Source organism: Podarcis cretensis (assembly GCF_951804945.1).
Source record: "Podarcis cretensis genome assembly, chromosome: 13".
In the NCBI taxonomy this organism is placed as follows: domain Eukaryota; kingdom Metazoa; phylum Chordata; class Lepidosauria; order Squamata; family Lacertidae; genus Podarcis; species Podarcis cretensis.
This window is the reverse complement of record NC_137182.1, coordinates 33,413,374-33,440,581: the sequence shown is the minus strand read 5'-3', so window position 1 is coordinate 33,440,581 and position 27,208 is coordinate 33,413,374. Positions and strand designations below refer to the sequence as shown.

The 27,208-nt window shown below is 43.9% G+C and overlaps 1 protein-coding gene across 5 annotated transcripts; it reads right to left on the bottom strand.

The window, feature by feature from the left end:
- Window positions 1–5,935: 5,935 nt before the first annotated feature.
- LOC307201447 (uncharacterized protein) lies at window positions 5,936–26,278 on the bottom strand. 5 transcript variants are annotated; one of them, XM_079950680.1, is made up of 11 exons: window positions 26,180–26,278; window positions 25,475–25,564; window positions 24,227–24,332; window positions 16,292–16,648; window positions 15,397–15,510; window positions 14,478–14,558; window positions 13,900–13,939; window positions 12,690–12,728; window positions 10,219–10,262; window positions 9,754–9,791; window positions 5,936–7,995 (listed from the first exon to the last, which is right to left on the bottom strand). In XM_079950680.1, the coding sequence occupies exons 3-10, from the start codon at window positions 24,309–24,311 to the stop codon at window positions 9,784–9,786; spliced, it is 768 nt and encodes a 255-aa protein (XP_079806806.1). In that variant the 5' UTR covers window positions 24,312–24,332; window positions 25,475–25,564; window positions 26,180–26,278; the 3' UTR covers window positions 5,936–7,995; window positions 9,754–9,783. The 5 variants fall into 5 exon arrangements, with proteins under 5 accessions (XP_079806806.1, XP_079806803.1, XP_079806804.1 ...); XM_079950678.1 differs by having other exon boundaries at window positions 7,894–7,995; window positions 9,765–9,791; XM_079950677.1 differs by lacking the exon at window positions 9,754–9,791.
- Between the last annotated feature and the right edge of the window lie 930 nt (window positions 26,279–27,208).

Genomic DNA, 27,208 nt, shown 5'->3' with positions numbered 1-27,208 from the left:
TAATAAGTGAATAAGGATCAAGTCCTACCCACCCTACTAAAAGATGAGCACCACCACATGAGGCAAAATGAATTAACCGGAGGCCTGGGTGAATGGAAAAGTCTTGGGCTGGTGACTAAACGTTGACAGAGATGGGGCCAAGTCTGTCTCTCTGAGAATACATGTTTCCCATCCTTTAGTACAACAGGAACCCTGTGTAGTAGGGTAAACTGACAGACCATCGATCAAGTGATCTTTAATCACTCCCCCACCCCCAGTCAAGCTTCCACAGCTCTAGCCTTTCCTTGTAGGGCAGGTGTTCCAGCCTAGCCCCCAGCCCCCAAATCACTTTGGTTCTCCTTTTCTCCCCCTTGTAAGTTTTTACAATATCCTTCTTGAGATGAGGCAACCAGCACTGTACATAGTGTTCCATGTGTGGCTCATCAAAGATTAGTATGATATTGGCAATGTTCTTTACTGTTCCTTTCCTAATAATTCCTAGTGTGGAATACACCATCCTCATGGCTGCTATACATTGCACTGCCATTTCCATGGAGTTGCTTGTCACAACAGTCCCAAGATTTCTTTCCTGATCAGTCGCTGCCAGTTCAATATATGTGAAACTAAGATTGTGGGGGGTGGCTTTTCTGTTTGCTTTTTGCCCCAGTGTGATCACAAAGCACTTAGCTTGCACTGAACATCATTTGCCATTTATCTGGCTTTATTGTCCACCGAGCTTGGAGAGATCTGTGTTGGGAGCTTTTCATGTTTGCCTTGCATTTTCACTTTAAATAACTTTGTTAGCAAACCTGGTGACCTCACTGCTCACTTCCAGCTCCTGTTCAATTCCTAAGAAGTTTTGCAAAACTGAAATAAATAAAATCTAATAAAATCTCCTATTATTTACATACACACAATATTGCCAGCACTATTCGCTGTTCAGTGCAAGTTGTGCCAGTACCATACACAAGTTTCTTTTTTGACTTGCTGAGGCACAGGAATATGCATTACAAGCACAGTCCAGCTCTTACCAATGTTTACTGCACCGTTCCTATACTTCAAAATCACCTGCCAAAAAAAGCTGTAAATACACCCTGCCCGGCACCTGCCCATTAAGTGTTATTGTGGTTAATTCTCCAGGCAGTGTCTGTTTCCTTATTACTAAACAGCTGTCAAGCATTACCATTTCCTAAATATTTATATGCATGCCGGCTAGTGTGGAGAGACTGGCACAGAACAAAGGGCCCAGAGCTAGTTGCAGAGTGTAATTTGATACAGGTGCACTCGCCAAAACAGCATACCTGAGGCTGATAAAAAAGTCCTAGCTGAGTTTGGCACTGCCTCCCAGTAGTTCTAGGGACATAGTTCTTCCTTTTTCAAACTCCTCAATTGTTTCTTTGTTTTATTTATTTATCATGTGTATATTGCACCATTCCTCCAGGATTATCCCATTTTTATCCCCAGAACAACCACAAGATAAACTAGAGCATTGGCCATTGATGTATATGTTGCATTTTTAGCCCATATTTTGGGTGGCATTCATAGGACTTCCTTGCCCCTCCTCATCTTCACAACAACCCTGTAGGATCCCGATTGGCCCAAGGTCGTGCAAAGACCTTCATGGCAGGGTGAAGCTTTGAACTGAGTTCTCCATGGCCCAAATGCAGCACTGTTCCTACAGCACACTGGCTTTCAATAACTACTTGTTCAAGACCAATCAACAAGTACAGATTTGAACCTAGGTTTCACTGCTCCCAAAGTTCCAACATCTGATCTACCACAAGTTTCTCTTGCTGTTTCTTCTGCTGTTTGCATGCCTCCTGTTTGGATTTATTTCTTTTTAACACTTTCCTGCTCTAAAGCCAAATTTGCCCAGAGGCAGCTGGTTGCCATTACTGTATTAAATATGTTCAACTTTATGTTTGCAAGACTCCATCTTTAAGGGGTAGGGATGGAGGAAACTTTTATTTCTGTGGGATTTGGAAGTAGATGGGGTTACACAGCATGTGTGATGGGGGACAAACAAGAAAAGCAGATACAGTGGTATCTCGAGTTACAAACGCTTCAGGTTACAAATGCTTCAGGTTACAAACTCCGCTAACCTGGAAAAGTTACCTCAAGTTGAGAATTTTGCCTCAGGATGAGAATGGAAATTGTGTGCCGGTGGCGCAGCGGCAGCAAGAGGCCCCATTAGTGAAAGCACACCTCTAGTTAAGAACAGTTTCAGGTTAAGAACAGACCTCCAGAACGAATTAAGTTCCATAACTAGAGGTACCACTGTAGTTGAAACTGAGGAATAGGTGAATATGCGCAAGAGATTAGAAACAAAAGAATGCCCAGAGTAGAATGAGAGTAATGGAAAGGATGAGGAACATCTGCAGGACAGCAGAGTGAGTGAGCTTAATAAAGAACATTACAAAGTTAGGACTTTTTTAATTTGACAGTCATCTGTGTTAGTTTCCCAGAAAGGGAGTAAATAATCCAGGCAGGACACAGTGTGCAAGCTATCCAGGTGCAGCAATCTGTGTGCAGAAAAGGTGGTGCAAATACTTTTTTTGAATTTTATCCTCATACATTGGTGCGACATCCCTTCCTAAAAAAAAACACCAAATCTCTAAGTGTGTGCCTTGGGACTACACTGACTTCACAAAACTGGCTGCTTCCAATTGCTTCTTCCCGTGGTTTGTGAATGTGCTCTTTCACACGCAGCTGCTTAAGCGGGTTTGTGTGGCTTGCAGCCTTGCAGCTACTACGAGCCTTTAAACCTGCACAGGCTCTTTAACTTCTTCGGTGGGTGGGGGCTGAGATGCCTTCCCACAAGCCCCTGGGGCTGAACATGAGATCGCCATAGACTTGGAAGGGTAGACTGACGCGCAGGGTTCATTTCCTGGTTTAGATGCTCGGGGAAAATCTACAGACCTTCGGATGTTTGCTTTGATTGGGCAGAAATGTTCATCCCTCCCCGTCAAACGATAGTAGCATAGACAGGAACTCGCATCTCTTTTTGTATTTAAATTGTTTGTTTAGCTTTTGAACATTGAATAGGACCGCATGCCTGCATTTAAGTTAAAGGAGCGCAAGGTTTCTGTAGGCAATTAAGTGCTGGATTTGGGCTGGGAATCTGATGGTTGGTTGTTTGTTTCCTGGCTACAAATCAAAACCAACTTTAGCCCCACGTTTGGCTTGCAGTATTAATAGTGGGCTATGTTCCTCCTTGGTAACAGCCTGCCATCTTGCATGAAGTAAGAACTAAGTTAGAAAGGCACAGTCTTGTGTCTTTGCTCTTATCTTTTGTTTCTGGGTGGGCATGCTGCTTAGCAATCATGACTATACTAAAATCTTGGATTTCTTCATCACTCCTCCTAATATCAAACTCAGGTAGTGTGTCCTAACAGGGTTGGAGCTAAATGATGCCACCAAGAAGCAAAAGAGAAGTATGGATATGCTTTAGGGAACCCCAAGGTATGGAAAACTATTATTATTATTAATAATAATTATTAAGCCCCCCTCCCCCCGAGAAACAAACACAAACAGCCCAATGAAGACTGGGTAGTAACCACAGAACCTTGAATGTCTGTTGGAAAAGAAAAACCGAGTTTCTCCCCTGGGACAGTAAAAGAAAAAGATGAAACTAAAGGAACTAGGAAGTTTCAAATCTCTGTGATGGTAAAGGTAAAGGGACCCCTGACTGTTAAGTCCAGTTGCGGACAACTCTGAGGTTGCACACTCTATAGGCCAAGGGAGCTGGCGTTTTGTCCGCAGACAGCTTCCGGGTCATGTGGCCAGCATGACTAAGACGCTTCTGGCGAACCAGAGCAGTGCATAGAAACACCGTTTAGCTTCCCGCCGGATCAGTACCTATTTATCTACTTGCACTTTGACGTGCTTTCGAACTGCTAGGTTGGCAGGAGCAGGGACTGAGCAACAGGAGCTCACCCCGTTGCGGGGATTTGAACCGCCAACCTTCTGATCGGCAAGCCCTAGGCTCTGTGGTTTAGACCACAGTGCCACCCGTGTTACTATCTATTATTATTATTAATAATAATAATTTTATTATCTCCCGAGCAGAGGTGACATGATTTCTAAACCACCTATGAGGGCATAGGAATCTTGCTCTTTTTAAAAAGTGACTGAATAAGTTATAAATTGAAGGATGAGGTGGGGCCATTGGGGTGTTGCTGCAATTTCACATTTGAAATGTGGCGAGGGCATGCATGCAGGTTAAGGATTAGGCACAGTCTCTTTTGTGCTGGGTTTTGATCCAAATTCCACTCCCTGCTTTAAAATAAAAATAATTTTGGACTGTTACAGGTGTTTTCATATACACAGTACTTGCCTCCTGAGAAGTACAGTCAGATTTGTTAAAAAATAAAAATCAATTCTGCAACAAGCTGTATGTGTTTAGCTCCCTCTGGTGTTTAAGTTTTAAAATGACAGGCTGTCAGGTATTTGATGTCAACTACTGTATTTGCTGGGGACGCAGGTGGCGCTGTGGGTTAAAGCCTCAGCGCCTAGGACTTGCCGATCGAAAGGTCGGCGGTTCGAATCCCTGCGGCGGGGTGCGCTCCCGCTGCTTGGTCCCAGCGCCTGCCAACCTAGCAGTTCGAAAGCACCTCCGGGTGCAAGTAGATAAATAGGGACCGCTTACCAGCGGGAAGGTAAACGGCGTTTCCGTGTGTGGCTCTGGCTCGCCAGAGCAGCGATGTCACGCTGGCCACGTGACCCGGAAGTGTCTCCGGACAGCGCTGGCCCCTGGCCTCTTAAGTGAGATGGGCGCACAACCCCAGAGTCTGTCAAGACTGGCCCGTACGGGCAGGGGTACCTTTACCTTTACCTTTACCTTACTGTATTTGCTAAATGGGAAAAAAGTCAGATGGAAAATACATCGGAGACGTTTTCCAAAGTAAAGGTGCAAAAAACTCTCATGGTCTGATTAGCAGTGTATTATTTTTTTTTTAAATCTCTTGCAGCCACAGCTGGTCTTGGTCATGTAGCTCCATTGTTGCTCAGCCACTTAGCATCACTTCTTTTATCTTTGGCCCAGACTCCTTCTGTGAAATGTCACAACAAGCATGCACAGAGTGCCTTTTCCTCGTGGCCAAAACTTGATCTCACAATTTCAGTGGTGCTGTTTAGGTAATTTTAGACCCTGGACTCCCAAACCCTGGACTCACTATGGAGAATGCCTGCTTTTGGGGTGCTGCTGGATGATTATTTGATAATCTTGGTGATCTTTCTGGTCTTATGTGTGTGTGTGTGTGGGGGGGGGGAGGTACTTTAGGTAACTGTCAGACTTTTAATATAATTGCACCACCAACCAGAAGTTAGGTAGGCTAACATACTCAAATGAAGGCCAAGGAATACAAGAAGAACATCATAATCATTTCATTGTTTATACTCCACCTATCTGGTTGGGTTGCCTCAGCCATTCTGGGCAGCTTCCAACACATATTAAAAACATAATAAAACATTAAACATGGACTGAGGAATCTACACACGTATAGTTTTGTGTGTAGATTTTTCTACATTTGAAAATCATGATCTTGAAGGACTCTGTAACCCATCAAGAAACTTATGCATGTTCAGAAATTCACTTTGTTTGTGCTCCTCCTTCAAACCATCACAGAACACAGGAGTCACATGGGGCCAGTGACATTATTGAAAGGAGTGTTCTTTCCCATTTAAGACTCCTAAGTATCAGAAGGTGTTGATTTTTTTTGTACATTACTGTCAATGAATGTGTCTTATTGAAGCTCAAGACTATTTGAGTGTGTGGTTTAGTATTGTCCATACTGATAGGCGATAGCTCTTCAGGGTGCTAAGAAGAAGGTCTGTCTTACCAGCTTCTCCCAGATTCTTTATGTACTTCCTTGAATGAAATATACCTATGTATCTTTTGGAGCAAGAGAGCCCTGAAATTAGCTTGCAAGATGTCATTTTAGAAACAACAAACCAGTGAATAAAACATCAATTTAATATAAGCAACAAAAACAAAGAATAAGTTACATTTACCCCATCATTGCTCTATTTATTAAGCTCAGGTCATGTATCTTTCCACCACAAAAAAAGGAAAAAGTGAGGGAAGCTCTATTTTGCAAAAGGTATACAATGGAAATTTAGAGCTGACTCTTCCCCATCCTTTATTATTTATGAAGTGAACTGAATAATGCTTAGTGGACTTAGTGGACTTAGAATTTAATTTAATTAGAAGTATAATTGCTCATATATCTTCAGCTGGGAGGAAGGATGAAAGGAGTCTCTAAACTGCCAAAGAACTGAGAAGGTTCTTTACTGAGTCACTTGCAGTTTGACAGACTGCTCTTCTTCCCAGGCTGAGAGGGAAAATGGTAATATTTACTGGGTAATATTTACTGGGACAGAGTGACTCTTGCAGCTGTTGTTAAAGTTGCAAAACAATGAAGCACGGGAAGGAGCAAATGAGAAATTTCTGGAACAGTGGGATATCAGCTTCACCCAAGGCAAGACGCATAACAGCAACAACTGGGGGAAAGAAAGACATAACATCTTACAAGGACAGGAAGGAACACCATGGACAGAATAATTGCCACACACAGAAAGATATAGGATATAGTTTGAGTTCCTCACTTGTAGTTTTATAAATCATTTAATGTGTCAGCACAAATAGAAGTTATTAATACTGCAGTTGTTGTATGAGGGATTATTATTATGACTGGAATGTACTGTAATTAGAATTAATAAGATTTTGAATGCAGAAGTAAAGAAAACCATGAAACCATCACATCTAGCATGTGGGGGGACGGACTTTCTCTAAATTATATAATTTATATAATTATATAATTATCTAAATTTATATAATTTGGTATTTGAACGATTGGTATTATAAATTGGTATTGTTATAATGAGGCTGTTATTGGACTGTAATTGAAAATTAATAAAAAATTATTAATTAAAAAACACACAATTTAATTCCCAAAACATATACAGTTGTACCTTGGTTCTCGAACGGCTTTGTTGTTGAACAAATCGGCTCCCGAATGCTGCAAACCTGGAAGTAAGTGTTCTGGTTTGTGAATGTTTTTCGGAAGTGGAACGTCCAACGTGGCTTCCGCTTGAGTGGAGGAAGCTCCTGCAGCCAATCGGAAGCTGCGGGTTGGTTTTCAAACGGTTTTGGGAGTCGAATGGACTCCTGGAATGAACTAAGTTCGAGAACCAAGGTACCACTGTACAGACTGGGTTAAAAATCTCCAGTTACAATGTTTGCTGGATAAGTCTTACTGTCAAGTAAATTGAATCTGTCATGAATAACTGTCAGGATCCACAAGAAATGCACATTCTTTATGGATAATCTCACACATTGTGGTTCATCGAGGCAAGTCAAGACTTGCTTTGCTATTGGGGTTTGAGAACTTATCTGTGAGAAGTATATGCAAAATTATTCATCCATGATGCTGATGGAACTAAGGTGTGGCACTCCCTCCTCTCATCTTTCTGAACAATCTGCTTATCTTCAAACAAGGGAATACGGATTTTTCCAGCGATCTATCTCTGCAGTTACCGGGCCCATGGACAGGACAGGATAAAGCTTGTCAGGACAGAAGATACAGAAAGTGTGCAATTTACTTCTTGTGTGGACGTCATAAAAAGATAGGGTTCTGGAACTTTTCTCCTTATTTAGGAACATTCCTATATTTGTAATATTTCCAGTCACTTCTAGATGGGTCCTTGGTTTTGTCTGACCCAGTAATCTTTCCCACCATTAAGTCCTATGATCCTCTGACCCAGTAGCCATTCTCAGGACGCAGTTTTGCCTTCCTTTTTCTATGAACAGAATGAGAAGCAACCCCTAAGTCCCAATTTTCTTTTTGGCCAATTTCCACTTCCCAGTAATATTTGCCTTCAGGAAAAATGTGTGCTGCCACAATGAAGGTATGAAGGGTTAACATATCACTGTAGTAAAAAAGCTTAGAAATATTTCCTGTGACTGAAACACTTCCGGTTGTGAGGGAGCTGACTCGGAGTCGAAGACCACGTCAACTGCAAAGTAAAGAAAACAGATTTCATTAATTTGACAACGACGCCACTTTTAGCAAGCTGCCATTGTACCATGTGATAAATAGAAATTTCAATTCAACATCCCATTGCTAGGGATTTTCACTCAGAAGTAAATCCCATGGAGGTCAATGGGACATATTTCCTCACGATCTCCAAAGTGCCTTCCAGGAAGGTGTCTGCTGACTGGAAAAAGGATGCATCAGAGCAGAGGAAGGCGCTTTTGAGATTGTATAAGGATTGCGCCAAAGTTCCTCTGGGAGGCCGTTCCTGCAAGGCAGCGGTGGTGGAAGCAGCAAGGTGTGTATGGGAGCAAGCAAGTGGTGGGAGAGCAAATGGCGCTGTCAAGATGGTGGCTGGGGGAAAAGAGGTGGCAGTACAGTGTACCAGTGCATATCGCCTCAAAAAAAGCACTGATGACAAATGAAAGAAGCATCCATCTCTGAGGGCCTTCTGGCGGTTCCCTCATTGCGAGAAGTGAGGTTACAGGGAACCAGGCGGAAGGCCTTCTCGGTAGTGGCACCTGCCCTGTGGAACGCCCTCCCATCAGATGTCAAAGAGATAAACAATTATCTTGACCTTTAGAAGACATCTGAAATCAGCCCTGTACAGGGAAGATTTTAATCTTTGATCTTTTATCACGTTTTTAGTGTTCTGTTGGGAGACACCCATTATTATTATTATTATTACTAGTACTACTTTTAATTTACGTATATTTCTCCTAATTTTTAGAATCCTATCCACTGAATTGGAGAGAACATTCATGTGGTTTTAAACACAAAAGCACACACAAGCAAGGCAGATACTAGTACAGTGGTCCCTCGGATTACATACGCTTCAGGTTACATACGCTTCAGGTTACAGACTCTGCTAACCCACAAATAGTACCTCCGGTTAAGAACTTTGCTTCAGGATGAGAACAGAAATTGTGCTCCGGTGGCACGGCGGCAGCGGGAGGCCCCATTAGCTAAAGTGGTGCTTCAGGTTAAGAACAGTTTAAGGTTAAGAACAGACCCCCGGAACGAATTAAGTACTTAACCCGAGGTACCACTGTAAGATGGCACCAACCTGCATCCAGCAATTCACTATTTCACTATTTAACATAAGTGTTTTGTTGTTTTTTTTATAAAAAAAGTCTGGACATTTTCTTCAGTGCTGCAGAGGAATCTCCTCCATTTACATTTTTTAAAAAAACAAAACAAAAACAAATTCACCTGCAGCTTTTGATGGCAAATAAAAGCATTTCCTGGATCTTTATTGCATCCTTTTGGGACTGGAAGGATGATGACAAAGGAAGATTTGGGTTGTGCTTTACAGGATCATCTGAATAAGCGGCACAACACAAAGTGTGCAGAACTTTCTGATTCCCTCCCACCACTAAAGCCCATTGTCTTTGCTTGTATTCTGCTACTTATATTTACAAGTATGTCTATTGCAGAAGCGTCATCTTCCAAAGAACATGGAGGGGGCTCTGACATGAAGCTTGCTCTGTGCCTGGCTCCACATTCGGCCTCAACAGTGGGAGAGGGGCAGTCCCCTAAAAAAAAGATTGGGAAAACTCACAGAGCCTCAGCCCCCTGGAGCTGGAGCGTTTGGTTTATTGACTATTTTATTTAGGAGACAAGTGGTTCTTCCCATATTTTTTGTTTCGTTTTGTTATGTTATGGTGTTCTGTTTTGTGGTATCTCCCAAAGTACCTCTGCAAATACTCAATAAAGTCTAATAAAAGAAAGAAAAAAGTACGTTGTTCTCACGTCTGAAGGAACAGGCCTCTCAGAACTCTGTGAATAAAGGAATGAAGAAAAGTAATTCTTAGTAAGTAGTTCTTTTCACATAACAACCAGCAATGTTGGCACAAGCTATCCAACGAGCTGGCCCACAGCACTTCTCCACACACCACAGAGGTGATCATGATGGTGTGTGTGTGTATGTGTAATTTGAATGTGAATATGACGAAGACTGAGGTGAATCCAGGTAGTGGCAGGTGGTGATCAAGGGAATCTTTAAAACTCCATGCCAGCATCATCATTGTGGCTTAATTGAAGGCCCTTCACTGAATGAATGCCCACTGCTGAGCACCTTAACCCTCCAAACTGATACCTACTTTTTTCATGTGTTTTGCCGCAAACAAAGAGAAATGGAATATATGGCTATATTTTAATTGGATCAAATGGTTGTTTGAAAGCAGAAACATTTTATAAGGCATACCTTGTTCTTCCTGCAATTTTCTGTTTTCTTGTAATACTGTAGTCCTAAAAAAGAGAAATGTATATGGTTTTCATTCTAAGCAATATCACCTGCCAATCCCCTAATAGAAGGAATGATTCAGGTCCCTTGAGGTGAGTGGCATAGATATGACGGGGGGATTTCTACAAATACCACTGAGTGTGGTATAGGCATTATTTGTATATGTCTTTCGATGAATTGACTGGAAGACTATGGACTCGGCTAGATTGGTAAAGAAAAAGCGATTTGTATTCATAGTATATGCAATATAACACTGTGACACCAGATGGCGATGTGGAGTCCCGTTTTTGCTAAGCCGATTTCTCATTAAAAAGTTTACAATGCACTTAACTGAAACTTGAAGCTTCTTTGATGCATATAGATCCAGCCTGTGAGTCAAGGGGGGTGGGGCAGTGTGTGTGCATGAATTCAACAGTGCTTAGTTTCCTTTTGCTGTTTGTTAATGTTGTTAATATTGTTTTGTGGATTATGAGTGCTGTCATGCTTTGTGAATTTTAGATTATGACTTCTTTGTGGTTCTGCTGTTTAATCTGTTTTGTTAGTTATTTTGTTGTTTTGTTAGTTGTTATAGAAAGTGGTTGTTTTACTGATGAGTTGTAAATTATTTTGTGTGCTTTATGTTGTGATTGTGATGTTCTATTACGTTATTGTTTGTAAGCGACTTTGTGACTCATGTGAGTGAAAAGCAGCACAGAAATATAATGATGAATGCATGAATTACATCATCTAACATTTAATTTAAAATCTAAAAGGTACGTGAAAAACAAAGGTAACTCTGTTAGTGCATCAAAAGAAACAACCAGATCTACAATTGGGCAATACTTTCATTAAAGGTAAAGGTAAAGGGACCCCTGACTATTAGGTCCAGTTGTGTCTGACTCTGGGGTTGTGGCGCTCATCTTGCTTTATTGGCTGAGGGAGCTGGCGTACAGCGTCCGGGTCATGTGGCCAGCATGACTAAGCCACTTCTGGTGAACCAGAGCAGCGCACAGAAACGCTGTTTACCTTCCCGCTGGAGCGGTACCTATTTATTTACTTGCACTTTGACGTGCTTTCGAACTGCTAGGTTGGCAGGAGCAGGGAACGAGCAATGGGAGCTCACCCCGCCGCGGGGATTCGAACCGCCGAACTTCTGATCAGCAAGTCCTAGGCTCTGTGGTTTAACCTACAGCGCCACCCGTGTCCCTTAATACTTTCATTAGGACCAGCCAAAAAGAAATGGCAACAGCTGCAGGGTTTCTTTTGTTTTCTCAGCTGTGGACCAGAGCAGTGGACAAGGAAGTCCAAGTAGAGTAGTTATGTGGCAGTTAAGAGATCTGAATAAGAAGATGCAGTAGATACTGGGGTGTTGGTCCTTAATAGGTAAGACAGAACACCATAGAAACTATGCATGGAGTGGGGCACCCAATCAGACTTAGCTTAGTCTCTCACTACCAACAGAGAGTCACAGAGGAGTTGATCAAGGCTACATTCAGCAGGGGACAGTGTTTCCATTCAGCTATAATGATCGTCAGCAGCGAACAGTCCAGTAAGCATGGGAACGGTTATCAGTTCAACTGAGTTTTATTTACAAGCATATTCACAGAGCTGCTCTCACACACATCCACCACACATCAAAGATGTTCGAATCTGAGTCTTTCTGGTTATGTTTCCAACAAGATCCATGCCAAAACCTCTTAAGCCTGCCTCTGTGTTTAAGTTCTTCCTGTAGGTGTGCTCAACATTGGGACTTTGGACTGAGAGTGTTAATTGGCTCTCCATCACTGTCACTAGAGAGTGGTTCCGGAGTCGAGTCACCCGACCCCTTGGCAGACTGTCTTCGTCTGGGCTCTCTTCCAGCCCTCCATCTCCCATTGATAAGGGAGTGCCAGGTCTAGAAACGGGGTGTCATTTTGAAAAGACAAGCTTCCTGTCTCTTCTGGTCGCTGACTCTCCTCTCCTACCCCATCTCCTGCCTCATTTGCTGGGTCCTGGAGAGCCAGGTTTCTGACATCAGCCCCTAACCCACAAATCAGTTAAGGGAAGAGCTTGGAACACTCCACCCCAGATAATGTCCTGTGTTTAATGTTTGGCGCAGACTGGCAGAAAATGCTTCATAGCACAGGAATAATCTTGATGGTTTATTTTTTAATACAAAAATGACAAAGGCAAGCTACAAAACTGAGGGAAACCTAGGCAATGGCAGATGGTGATTGAGTGATGAACAAAACCTTCAGGCCCAGCGATCTTTAAAACTCTGTGTTGGTGTCATCATTGTGGCTTAATCTAAGGCCCCTAACTAAAGGAATGCCTGCCAATGTGCACCTTAACCCTCCAATCTTCATGTGTTCTTTCATGTGTTTTTTCCACAAAGAAAGAGAAATGGAATATGTGGTTATATTTTAATTGGATCAAATGGTTGTTTAAAAACAGAAACATTTTATAAGACATACCTTTTTCTTTCTGCAATTTTCTGTTTTCTTGTAATCGTACTAAAAAGAGAAATGCAAACAGTGAAAAGCTTATTGTTTTCATTCTAAGCAATATGGCCTGCAATCCCCTAATAGAGAGAACGATCCAGGTCCCTTAGGGTTAGTGGCATGCCTAACAGGAGGGATTTGCCCGACAGGGTTGCTTCCCCTGCTGACAGCAATCATTAGCTGCAGACACAGGACAGGCAGACATCTAGTCTGTCTCTGAATCTCCTATACTTCTACAAAATTAGAATTCCAGAATACTAGGCATGAAACCCCCCCCCCCAAGAGAGAAAAGCAGCCCCGAAAGGGCTATTTGTGCGTGCTCATAATGCTGATATTTACTGGCTGGAGTAACACAGGGGAAAGTATGGGCCAGGGAAGACATTCACGTAACATTTCTCAATCTAGACACCAGTTTCTTAACATAACTAAGGTATTCATAAACAATTAATAGAACATCAACGAGTATAAAACCAAACCAAACAATTCTTCATAAGATAAACCATCACAAGATCAACAATCATAAGATACAAAACAAAGATACAAAAAACCTCCCATGAATGGCGAAACGTCCCTCCCCAGCAACAAACCCCCCCTAAACAACACCCCAGTTCAATAGTCCAGAGTGTGAGAATCTCGTAACTAGATTTTATAAAAGGAGAAGATGGAGTTAAGGTATATCCACGTTCAGATTTCACCCTCCAGATGTGCTTTTGGCATTACACATATAATTACAAATAAGAAGAGTGCACACTCGCTTCTGTGTTCTCACTGAAAGATGATTACAAAGGAAGATTTGGGCTGTTCTTTACAGGACCATCTGAATATGCTGCATGATACAAAGTGTGCAGAAATTTCTGATTCCCTCCCACCACTCAAGCTCATTGTCTTGTATTCTGCTGATTATAACTAAAAGTATGTTTATTGGCAATTTATTTTATTCAACAGGCAAGTGGTGTTCTCTCTCTCTCTGGTGTTCTGTTTTGTGGAATCTCCTATTGTACCGCTACAATAACTTAGTAAAGGTTAAAAAGAAAGAAAGTCTACCTTGTTTTCATGCGTTTCAAAGTACAACTATGCAGAACACAACGTGTTTTGTCACAAACAAAAGGAAAATGAAATATAGGGTTATATTTTAATCAGATCAAATGGTTGTTTGAAAGCGGAAACATTTTATAAGGCATACCTTTTTTCTTCCTGCAATGTTCTGTTTTCTGGAAATAGTCCTAAAAAACAGAAATGCATATGGTTTTCATTCTAAGCAATATGGCCCACCAATCTCCTAACAGAGGGAATGATCCAGGTCTCTCAGGGTGAGTGGCCTGCCTACAGCAGGAATTTGACTGACTGAGGGACTTTCCACAAATACCATTAGGAGTGGCATAGTTGCTGGGTGTATACAAGCACCATCCTGCTTTAAGCGTAGAGTGGGTTGATGGTGTGATTCTGGAGACATTGTTTCACACCACTTTGCTCTGATCAAGCAGAGCTGATCAAGTCTCCATTCAGCACAGGGCATTGTTTCTATTCAGTCCCTAACCCATAAATCAGTTACAGGGAGGTGCTTGGACCACCTACCCGCACCCCAGATAATGTCCCAGGTTTAATGTGGGGCTCAGGCTGGCAGAAAATGCCTCTTGGTTTAGCAAAGGGGTAATCTTGATGGTTCATATTTCTCCTTTTAAATACAAAAATTGAATATGTGGCTGTGTTTTCAGTTGATCAAATGGTTGTTTACAAGCAGACAGATTTTACAAGACATACCTTCTTCTTCCTCTATTTCCCCTTTTTCTTCTTTAACACTCTGCTCTTCATTCCGTGAGAGAGTTTCCTTTTCTCTGGCACCTTGAGATGTGGGGCAGGGGTCGGGGGGAATCACAAGGAAGTCCAATTTAGCTTGGCTTCTAAGGGCACCACCAGAATAGAATACCCTAATGGATTTTTGTATTTGCAACTAACTACGGAATATAGAGCTGTAGGACTCTACAGTAAAAGTCCCAAGGCAAGGATGTAGGAGTGGATAAATTCTGTGGATTGGGGTAGTCTACTTGTGCCTGTTCAGATATTGCTGGACTCTAGCCTCAGCCAGCATCATCAGGGATGATGGGAATTGTAATCAAGCTACAGTACTGTTAAAATCACAGATTAGTCATCTGTGCTATAAGCCATTTGTGGGGGATTGTACCCTCCGTTGAATTTTTTTTGTACATCTGCAGACCTTGTGCAGAGGCAGATCTAGGGGAGCATGACTGGTTCGGCCACACTGGGCACAGAGATTCTGGGACACTGCAGCAGGTGACACAACTATGAAGTCTTACAGAAGGCCGGATTTCGGTGTCACACGGGAGACTACTGAAATGTGAAAAACCAAGGTCCACCATTGCCTTGTAATTACTCTGATCATGTAGATAAATCTCTCTTGGGTCTCTGCTTTGGCTGCAATCTTATCTGGACTCATAGGAGCCAACTCCTAGGGGCTGAGGCTCTTTGCCCCCCAATAAAATATTTGAGGGGGCTGCCCCCCAATTGGTAGGCATTGCCATGCAAATGGTGTGTGTACACTGCGTCTTGTGATCAGTTATGTGGAGAGGGGCTTACCTGGAGCCCCCAATATTTTATGCAAGTTGGCCCCACTCCACTCCTCACATGAATTCACTATTAGAGAGAGTGAGTTATACAGTACCTTTGTGTATGAATGCCCAAACAGTGACTGCAAGAGCGAGAAGAGCGAGAAGAAGAAAGACAAACATCACCCAAAAGGCAGTGCAGGAACAATAATTCTCTGAGGTACTGTTGCCTGAAAGAAAGAAATGGCAGAGAATAAGGGATGCCTTTTTATATGTTATGATAGTCAGACAATCAGGCAATATGATTAATCAACTGAAAACCTTTCCATTGATTAAAAATAGGTTTCTAATTGATCAGGCAGCAGTTATTTTAAAAATGTTAACCATTTTAAATGGAACCACTTGAGTTCTGAGATTTTTGGAGTCATTGACATCTATCCAGGGAATCAGTATCAGTTGTGGCAGCAGGAACTCATGGAGGACAATGGAGAGGACTATGGTAACACATTATTCAGAAGTTCAGCCAGGTCCTTTCTTTGCTGATTATATTATGATGTCGCAAAGAGAGTAGTGGGAAATATAGTTGTAAGGGGGCCTGTTTTCATTTGTTACCCCCCTCCCATGCCCACATGAACCAACCAAAAAAGATAAAATACATTGTGCAACTTTATAAGCATAGATGCAAATTTGGAACTAACTGCTAAAATTTAATCAGAAATAGTATCCAATTCACCCTAGTGAATAGATGACCCAGGTTCCTGCTCAGTTTGCTGAGCAGTCACTAACTGTTAATGATCAAATTCAAGGCCACTGCTTTCCCTCTTATGGCTCTTCATCTTTAAACCAGTCTTGGGCTGGGAAGCTTTTCAAAGAGAGGGTTTGAAAATAGGACTGTCATCTGTGAAGGAGAGGTCACCTCTGGTGATTTCTGTAGCTTTAAATTTTACACCAGAAATGCAAAGTTAGGCCTGAGCTATTTCCTCTGTGCCCGTCCTACTTTGTGATTCATACCTTTTGAAGATTCAACAACCAGAACAGTTTGGGTCTGAGCACCCCAGTCTTTGGTCTTGACAATGCAGCTGTAGCTTCCTTCATCAGACTTTTTGGCCATTTTCAGCATCAAGGAAACATTTCCAGTGTCCAGTCCCTCTGTGGCAAACACTGCCCTGGATTCATAGCCTTGACCAAATGTTTCCTGGCCAGTGAAAGCTGTAAACTGGTAGATGTTCTCCGTGTTGTCATCTACGGTTTTTTTCCACTGAACTTCCACGTTTTGTGGCAGAGCCCCAGAAGAGCTCTGGCATGGCAAGATGACATCTTGCCCCACATACCCAACGACAAATAGAGCAGAGTTCAGTTCAAAATGGTCTGGAAAAAAATCACAAATATTGAAGGCAACAACAGCATCACCATGTCTGAGGTTGAAAGGTTTTCCCAAATGGTACATCTTGGGGTTTGGATTCCTTACAGAAGGGGCAAATATTTTCCCTCCACATGACTTTGTGTACATGGAGGTGAGCGGTGAGATTGGGGAATATTCTGATTGAGAGGAACAGGCAGCCTTTACAAGTCTCTCACTGGATGTATGGGCCAGACTTGTCTACAGACGTTTGGTGCACTTGTACTGAATACCATTTTTAAGGTTCATTTTGAGGTTATTTGCTGATGGCTACACTATCTGATTATCATTATCGGGGAAGGTATGAATTAAATGGCCTCGGCCCAGTATACCTGAAGGAGTGTCTTAACCCCCATCATTTAGCCTGGACACTGAGGTCCAGCTCTGAGGGCCTTCTGGCGGTTCCCTCACTGTGAGAAGTGAAGTTACAGGAAACCAGGCAGAGAAGAAGAAGAAGAGTTTGGATTTGATATCCCGCCTTTCACTCCCCTTCAGGAGTCTCAAAGCGGCTAACAATCTCCTTTCCCTTCCTCCCCCACAACAAACACTCTGTGGGCCTTCTTGGTAGTAGTGCCCGCCCTGTGGAACACCTTCATGTGAAATGTCAAGGAAATAAACAACTATCTGACTTTTAGAGGACATCTGAAGGGAGCCCTGTTTAGGGAAGTTTTTAATGTTTGATGTTTTATTGTGTTTTAAATATTCTGTTGGGTGCCGCCCTGTCAGGGAACTGCCATCGGAAAGACAGGAGGTGGAGGGGCTCTCAGAAGTCAGGAGAGACCCAGCAGCGGAGGAAGGCACCAGCAGGGGGAGAATGGGTGATCAGAGAGAGAGGGAAGCGAAGGGATGGCTCAGGGAATCTTCTAGCGATAACAGCGGAGAAGTCTCAGGACCTCCCATAGGTACACCCACTCCTCGCCGGAAACTGTCGCGCCGTGAATCCAGACGACGCGTTTCCGTTAAGGAACTTTTATGCTGGAGTAGATTCCGTAGACGCCCACTGTCGGATTCTGCCAGTGATTGAAGGAGCCATGCTTAAGGGCTCCACTAAAGACAAAGCTTAGCTAAACTGAGCAAACTCTGAGGGACTAAGCTTTTACGCACAAGCAGCTCATCATCCCATCACAGCAATCCGACAGTCTCTGAAAGCAGCTTGTGCAAGGAGAGGCATCATGAGCAACCCAGCCGGAGCTGGAGCAGCGGGAGGAGCTGGAGCGGGTCCAAGCCTGGAAGAAAGGTACAGGATGTTGGAGGTCCAGCTAGTGATGCAAACGGCTAGGCTCGAGGAGAGGAGGGCTCAGGATGCAGAAAAGGGAAAGGCCACCCCACTCTCAAGGAAGGTGCCAGGATTGGTGCAGAAGTTTGGGGGGATCCCAGGAACTATCAAGCCTTTAGGACAGAGATGCAATATGCCCTCAATCTGCAGTTTGATGACTTTCCTGATGAGGAATCGAGGGTAGCGTTTGTGATTGGCCATCTCGAAAAAGGGGCGAAAGATTGGGTGAGACCCCTGATGGCAGCTAATAATGACGCCCTAAAAGACACAAGGAAGTTTTTTCGCGCCATGGATCTGATGTTTTCCAGCGAGATTGAGCAGGGAGTGGTGCGCAGACAGTTAATGGGGTGTAAACAAGGGAGCCGATCTGTCCGTGAGTACTGGACTGAGTTCACCATGCTGATCCATAAACTGGGTTGGGATTTGTCGGCGGAACCGATACAAATGCTGTTTGAAGAAGGACTATCTTCGGCAGTGAAGGATGAACTTTCCCGGGCGCCCAGGGCGGAGTCTATGGACCAGCTGACTAAATCCGCGCTGACCATAGGAACACGCCAGGAGGCGAGAGCCTTGGAGAAGCGGGAAGGGAAGGGGGAACGTTGGAGGGATTTCCGCATTCCAGAGATTCCCGAGCAGCATTCCCCGCCAGCGGAGCCGATGGAAATTGGAACAGCGCGCGCGCAGTTTCAAACCCCAGTGAAGGGCGGAAGAAGGAGGGAAAGAGCGCCAAGAAATGTTTTCTCTGCCAACAGCCAGGTCACTTTGCCAGAGTCTGTCCGTAAAGAAAGGAATGGCAAGGGATGGCGGGAGCTGTTGGGGGGGAGGAGGAGGGAGCTAAAGAGCAAGTAAAAGCCAACGCTTGGCTGCCAGCATCGGGGCACAGCAGCCAGGCCAAAGAGCAGTGAATGTGCCCACGCCGGAACCCCCAAGACCAGCGCTTGTCGTAGAGGTGTTGCTAGAGCTGCCAAACGGACACCCACTAAAGAGAAAGGCGCTATTGGACTCAGGCAGCTCCTGTAATTTTATGAGTAAGGAGTTTGCAGCAGAACACCAGATACAGACTATCCCTTTAAGTAACCCTTTGCAGGTGACCACGATTGATGGGAGGGCGCTGTTGGGAGGAGAAGTGAACCAGCAGACTGTCCCAATGATAATGAGGGTGGCAAGGCACACAGAACTGATAGCGTTTAATGTGGCCACCTTGGGAGGAGCGCCCATCATTTTGGGGATGAGCTGGCTAGCGCTACATGATCCGCTAGTGGGATGGCACCAGAGAGTAGTCTCATTTGGGTCAGCGCATTGCCTGGCACACTGCAAGGAAAGGGAAGCCCAAGTAGGAACCCAGGCCACGCTAGCAGGGGTGGAATTCCTGGGGTACCGGTTGTCAGACAAGGGATTGGCCATGGATCCTAGCAAGGTTCAAGCGGTACTGGAATGGAAGACACCGAAAACTAAGAAGGACGTGCAAAGGTTCCTGGGTTTCGGAAACTTCTATCGGAAGTTCATCAAGAACTTTGCCCACTTAACGGCACCCATCACTGATTGTCTCAGCAGCAAGAAGAAATTTGTTTGGACAGAAGAGGCGCAGCGAGCGTTCGAAAGATTAAAGAAGGCGTTTGCGTCGGAAGAACAACTTTTGCACGTGGATCTACAGCAACCGATGAGAGTGGAGACTGACGCCTCAGACAGAGCGGTGGGGGCCGTGCTTCTACAGCCGGGAAAAGATACTTCGGAATGGAGACCGTGTGCCTTCTTCTCGCGGAAGTTGAACAAATCTGAAAGGAACTACACCGTATACGACCGAGAACTACTCGCCATTCATGAAGCGTTCCGGAGATGGCGACACTTGCTGATTGGGGCGCAGCACAAGGTCCAAGTGCGGACCGACCACAAAAATCTAGAGTACTGGAGAACTGCCCGAGTACTGAACCAGAGACAAGTGAGATGGGCCCAGGAGTTCTCTAAATTCCATTTTGAAATCCGTTACGTACCAGGACCAGAGAACGTCAGGGCGGACGCTCTCTCCCGAAAACCTGAGTATTTAGAGGGGGAGGGAGCGCCTGAGGAAAGGCATATCATCCCCGAGGACCACTGGGTGTGTGGGGTGGCATTGGTGGGGCAAAGAGAACTGGTAGAGGGTACCGAGAACGATGAATATGCCCAAGCGAAACTCAGAGAACTCAGGGGGACAGGGGAGAACACAGGGGGGTTTGAGGAAAAGAACGGAGCGTTGTATTACAAAGGGGCACTGTACATACCCGATGGGGAACTGAGGGGCAAAGTGCTCAAGCAGTTACATGACAGCCCCACAGCGGGGCACTTCGGGCAGCACAAAACCATGTGGTTGGTTACCAGGGAGTTTTGGTGGCCCAAGGTGAGGGAAGACGTACGGGAATATGTTAGGGGGTGCGACAGGTGCCAGCGAGCGAAAGGGGAGAGGCTGGCACCAGCGGGGCTATTGGAACCCTTACCCACACCAGAAAGGCCATGGGAGGCGGTATCCATAGATTTTATGACGGATCTGCCAAAATCCAAAGGGAAAACAGCTGTCATGGTGGTGGTAGACCTATTAACTAGGATGTGCCATTTCATTGCCTGTTCACACGCAGTCACAGCGGAAGAAACCGCCAAGTTGTTTGTAAAGCATATTTTCAGATTGCATGGCGCCCCCTTGAGGGTGGTCTCAGACAGAGGGAAACAATTTACTTCCAGGTTCTGGAGGAAGCTAATGAGCTTACTGCACGTGGAAGTCAATTTTTCAACTGCCAGGCACCCAGAAACAAATGGGCAGGCAGAAAGGGCAAACGGGATTTTACAACAATACCTGAGGTGTTATGTAAGTGACAGAGAAAATGATTGGGTAGATAAGTTGGCCCTGGCGGAATTTGCCTACAACAACGCGGAGAATGTGTCCACAGGGATGAGTCCCTTCCTGGCAAATTATGGGTGTCATCCCAGGGCATTTCCAGGAGAAGGAGGGGAGAGGTGGAGTGTCCCGGTGGCGGAACACTTTGTTGAAGAGATGGAAGCGATCCACCGGCAACTCCAACTCAACTTAGAGAGAGCCAAGGAAGAATACAAGAAGCAAGCAGACAGAAGCAGAAGGGAAGGTGAAACCATAAGGGTGGGGAACCGGGTGTGGCTATCCACCCAAGGACTGCCGTTCAAGGGAGGGTGTAAGAAATTGAGACCCAAACAGCTGGGACCCTTTGAGGTCATACAACAGGTCAACCTGGTAGCATTCAAACTCAGATTGCCCAACCATATGAAGCTGCATCCAGTATTTCACAGGTCCTTACTGTCACCGTACCGAGAGGGGCGAGAGTGGGGAGAACGTGAGAGGGAGGTTACACAAACACCAGTCATAGAAGAAAGGGAACGCAACATGCATGTGGCAGAAATCATTGATTCCAGGTGGAAAGGGAATCAAGTAGAGTATTTGGTAGAATGGGAAGGGGAAGCGGAGTCAGAAAACACATGGGTACTGGCAGAGGAGGTCAATGACGAGGTTTTAATAGAAACGTTTCATCAACGGTTCCCGAGGAAACCTCAGCCCGTGGCACGGTTCAGGAGGGAACACTTCGGCACCTCCGATGAGGAGGGGGAGTTTGAAGGGTTCCCAGAGTCAGGGGTGGAGGAGGGAGTAGACTCCGACGAGGAAGAGGAATTAGGGAGAAGAGACGGGAGGCAGTGGCGAGAAGTGTTTGAGTCCTCGGATGAGGAGGAGTGTTCCTTCAGGGGTTTTCCATCCTCACCGCCCGTAGGGGAGGAGGCGGGAGGGGGTGAAGGGGGCCCTGGAGGGGAGGTGGATGTCAGGGAACTGCCATCGGAAAGACAGGAGGTGGAGGGGCTCTCAGAAGTCAGGAGAGACCCAGCAGCGGAGGAAGGCACCAGCAGGGGCAGAATGGGAGATCAGAGAGAGAGGGAAGCGAAGGGATGGCTCAGGGAATCTTCTAGCAATAACAGCGGAGAAGTCTCAGGACCTCCCATAGGTACACCCACTCCTCGCCGGAAACTGTCGTGCCATGAATCCAGACGACGCGTTTCCGTCAAGGAGCTTTTATGCTGGAGTAGATTCCGTAGACGCCCACTGTTGGATTCTGCCAGCGATTGAAGGAGCCATGCTTAAGGGCTCCACTAAAGACAGAGCTTAGCTAAACTGAGCAAACTCTGAGGGACTAAGCTTTTACGCACAAGCAGCTCATCATCCCATCACACGCCCAGAGTGGCTGGGGAAACCCAGCCAGATGTGCAGGGAAATAATAATAATAATAATAATAATAATAATAATTTATTATTAGAGTTCCTGTATTTACAGTAGACTCTCTTCAGCTGGCTTTTGGCCTGTTTGCACTCTTTGTCAAACCAGCTGGAAGATCCCAACGATCTTTGTGAGCCACTACTCTTGATCTCAGTTCTCAAGTGGTATTGCAATCTGTCAGTCAAGGTCTTAAATAAGTTCATAGCCTCAGCAGCAGAGGTAGCTGAGATGACAGAAGCAGGAAAAGCCTTTAAATCATCTGTATGAAGGAGGTGAGTGTGTGTAGCTCAATAGTGGAGAATGCAGGTCTGAGATCCAATCTCCAGCATTGGCAGGTAGAGCTGGGAGAGAACCCTGTCTGAAATTCAGGAGAGCTATTGTAGCACCCTGCTTGTGGTTAACGCTTAGCTGGAATGAAATATTCAACGCAGCAATAGAGAAATTAAAATAATAATTTATTTGTCAGACAAATAAATGTGAGGCACAGTGGTATATGGTTACCAAGCTCTGGCCTGGCCTCCTGCCATTATGGCCAGCACTTATATTTCCTTAATCCAGCCCCCTTGCTCCTCCTGTGGCTGCCTCTGTCCAATCAGCCTGGTTGAAATTCCTATTGGCTGTTTGCTAGAACCAATCACAAAAGATACACCCATTTCCTTTTTGCCTTTTATGGGAAACAAAAAGCTATATATTCTTCTATCTATAACTGACAAATAAGTAGTCATATATCTTACATTTGTCTCAACAAGGAACCTTAATTACCAGCTCACCTCTTGCCCTCCTTGCCCTATTGCCCTCCAAAACAGATGGTTAATAGTTTTAAATTTCTTAAACAGATGTCAAGGATCTTGAGTTCACATCATCATTGAAAGATCTCCTTCTTTTGGAGGTCTTTAAACAAAGGCCTGACAACCATATGTGTGCTCTAATGGTGTTTCCTGCTTGGCAGGGGGGCTGGGCTGATGGCCCCTGTGGTCTCTTCCAACTATATGAAATAAGAATCTAGCATAAGGATTTAACATTTCTTAGTTTCTAAATCCTTTACATAATTACATTTAAGCCAATATATTTCATACATTATCATAGATAGCTTTTTAGAAGAATAAACCTTCTTCTCCAGCCAAGCCAGCTGCTTTTCTATTTGCTCTTGGCCTTTTAACCTTAGGAAAATATGGCTCAAGTTTAATGGGAGGCACATGGTTTTATTTTACTATTTACCAACTCCTAATTATGTTTTCTTTTCAGCTTTTTTATATTCTGTAATATGTAGGGTCAGTGTAACCTTGGCTCCCAGCCTGTAATTCCCTTTTTACGACTTTGAGAATTGTTTTCTGCTATAAATCAGGGGGCCCCCTTGTCCAGGAGGATAAACATCTTGCCAAAGTACTTAGGCAGCTGGTCTTCTGCCTGGCATAAAACATTTGAAAATCTTTAAGCTCATTTTAAAATACAGGCCCTGATCAAAATATAAGCCTTGATAAAATGATAAAAATGCAGGCTATGATTAGATGCCTCACTATTGCCAGTCAGTGCAAACAATATTGAGATAGATGGATCAGTGGTCTGAATTCAGTATAAGGTTAGGCTGCTACCAAGCAAAACTGCAGTTTGCTCACTGAACTCTTCTCACGCCTCATCCGTTACTGAGACATCCTCCTGCTTAACAGTGACTGCCCCACCTTGTCTTTGAACATGTCATTGCTTACTCCTACTTGAAATGAGAGTAAGATGTAGGGAGGCAAAAAGAATTAATTAGCTGTTCTGCAGCTCCTAGTTTCCCCATGAGAATCAGTTGTATAATGAGAACACAACCAAGATGGAGGCAGACACATTTCCAAATTCTGCTACTGCTTCTCCACTGTCAAGTAGGAAAGGAGAAATTGCAAAGATCCACCAATGAGAACCCCATGCGCACATTGATTTCTGTGTCACAACATGCCTAAAAGTCCTTCTTGGCTAAGTCCATGGTAACATAACATTATGTTGCAGCTGCTTCTCTACACTTTTTACCTGATGAAGGGATCAGTGCCAGGACTACAATGTAGAAAGAACCAAGAATGAGATGGACAATTTCTTGAGGTTTATGGACCCCCATTCTTCTTTAGACAGCTCCAATCTGAAATATGAGCAACAGCACCAACAAACATAATTAGGAGCAAATGCTTTGTGTTTTGAAGCCCCTCTCTGTTACATCCCCATCTACCCCAACAAATCATAGCAATCCAGGTGTCAAAGTCAAGGAAAATAATATGTTTTAATTCTGTGAAGTTTTTGTTGTTGCTTGTTAAAAAAACTCCCTTTTGTCAATAGCTACTTCCATGTGGAAATTTAATGTAGCAGGGATTTAGAAGTCCTTCTTGCTAATATGCACAACAAGATACGTCTCTTTATCTTGGCCTTTGAGGCTTCAGATATTTGCTTTTGGGGCTGATCTTATTTTCTGGTTGTAAAATGTTTTAACTGACTTTTCATAATGCATTTTTACATTGTTGAAATCTGACCTCAGACCATAGGGTAAAGTACAAGTGGGGCGGGGCGGGGGGAGTGAAGAGAAATGTAAAATAATGATTACGACAAAAGTATCAAAATCAACGACAATAATATCTGCTGGCATTCCACAGCTAGGGAGGTTTTGGATGTTGAGGGGTTTTGAAGAAGAAATCCTGTCATGCACTTTCTGAGGTATTGCCGTGACAATAAAGGACATTACCACATGAAAAATGGTGACCTAAACAATATTTTGCAGAGCATTCCTGCCCTCTAACAGGACTGCTGCTGCTGCTGCTGCTGCTTAGGAATCCAGTCAGTCTGGAGCAAGAGCCATGTAAAGCTTTTTTTTTTTTTTTTTTTTTGCAGTTTATAGAGGGAGGGCAGCTTTCAGGAGTTGAAGCGAAATGGATACATTTTTATTTTCTGTCTTCCTGAAACCATGCAGTAAATAAATCTACAGGGATTAGGTTTGTAGTTGGTTGCCTCCCTCAATCTGATTGTTTTATTGTTATATAGTATTGGGTAGGGATGGGAGAGAAATTTGGTTTGGTGCATATTTCAATGCAAATTTACTTAATCTGCACTTGCTAAAAAGACACACAAACTGAAACGCAGCCATCCTTCAAAATTCACACTGACTCTTGTGATGCAGTTCTCCAGCCAAAACCTGTGTACAAAAATGCACACATTAGCGAGCACTAAAAGGTCCGGTTCTTGTTGGCTGTTAGAAAACATACTGTAATACAAACCTCTGCAAAGTACACATACCTCACACCAGTACTGAGAACTGCACATTCATCCATTGGGAAAATAACTACTTCCTGGATGCTTTCTCAAACGTAACTTCTATGTATTTTGCTGGGGAAAGAGAGAAACGAGAGAGAAAGAGAGCAATGCATTAAAATGCAGCATTTTATACAGGATAGATATGGATAGTGGCTAACATTGTGTGTAGACCACCTCCCCAACCAACAGGGGTAGTGTACTAGATGCAGAGGAAGTGGGGTGTGTGAATACAGCCCTCCCCTTTGGTATCTGTTTCAGTTCCTCCCACTAAAGAGTTGTAGGTAGCTCACGTTCTTCAAATCTGTTCCACATATCCTCTCTTTCATTTCTTCTCTCTCTTCTACAGGCAAATTATATATAAAACTGCTTAAGAAATTCAGAAAAAGGTAATTTGAGACATAATCTAATCACATTTTTAATCCAATTTGATTTCAGGTTAGAATATCCAAGTATACATTTAATGTTCCTGCTGACAACAATGGGGGTTATATTAGGTCAATAATTTTGACTGTATTGTGTCCTTACATTGTGTGAATGGTGAAAAAGCTCAAGGGGATGATCATGTGAAGAAATCCCACTTGCTGACTGTGATAATGCCCTTTGAATTACCCATAAAAGCAGCTATGCTGTCACACCCTTCGACAATAAAATAATATTAATTAAAAAAAAATACAAGGAAGAAGTTACCTTTTCCTGGATTTAGAAGAAATCACGATCGTGATTAAAACACTCTGTCCTTGACTACCAGAAACCCAACTGCCGTTGGTATTTGTTTCGCTTTTATTCTTGGCATGGTGAGAGCAGGTTCAGTACTGCTGAACCTTGGCCAGAAAAAACAGATAAAATTACAGATTAATTTAGGGGAAGGGCTGAAGCTCAGGGCAGAGTATTTTTCTTGCAAGCTGAGTTAGCACATGCTGATTTTATGCAAACATGTGCCCTCTTTTGCCTCTTTTCTGGTGATGTGTAGGTAGCTACCCTACATTTCTTCTGCTTCAGTTGAGCAACCACCTCCCAGCAATAAAACGTAATGTTTGCATGAGCAGAATACTTGCCAGTATGATAAATGGTGTATTGTAGAGGTAGGGTTTGCTTACTGCTAAGATCACTTAAAACTTTGGTTCACTATGAAATTCCTGCTAGTAAAGACACAGGTGGGGGTACCTCCTGACAATGCTATTTGCAAGTACAATGTTTTAACTGGAGAAAGAAAATGACAACTGCTGCAGAGAGGTTCTGCAAAAGAAGCAAATGGACAAAAAACATGCAGTCTGGGCAGGGCAGATCCCTAATTTGGAGCGTTCAAGACATTCCCTACTCATGGGGGCATATTTGCAGGCATCGGTGGTGGTAGAGGAGAAAGGGATTGCTAGGAAACCTTGCTCCGAGCACCTTGTGTATATGAACATGCCCAGTGTCCTGTGCCCCTGCTGCCCTGATGTTCACCTCAGCATGCAAGCCAATAATCAGAGCACCACCAATGATACCCCAAAAGTGTAGGCTGGCCAAAGGTACTAGATACGACCTCATTTGATTATCCCATCACTCCATCCAGTTCATGTCTTCTATAAATAAAACCAAAATTCAAAAACAGCCCGCTGCAGATCCTCAAGAAATAAGTCACAGCCTGCCTTGGACAGGTGGATCCCATCTTCCTGAAAAATGGTGGGGAAGATCAACGTGGATCCTGCCATGAGGAATGTACCCCAAACAAAG

Bases quoted from the DNA above. Each gene is read 5' to 3' on its own strand.
- LOC307201447 (XM_079950677.1), bottom strand. From the start codon at position 24,311: ATGGGGGTCCATAAACCTCAAGAAATTGTCCATCTCATTCTTGGTTCT. The intron at 12,729-13,899 runs GTATGCCTTATA...TTCTCTTTTTAG, and splicing joins ACATTGCAGGAAGAAAAAAG to TACGATTACAAGAAAACAGA. The intron at 7,996-10,218 runs GTATGCCTTATA...TTTACTTTGCAG, and splicing joins AAAATTGCAGGAAGAACAAG to TTGACGTGGTCTTCGACTCC.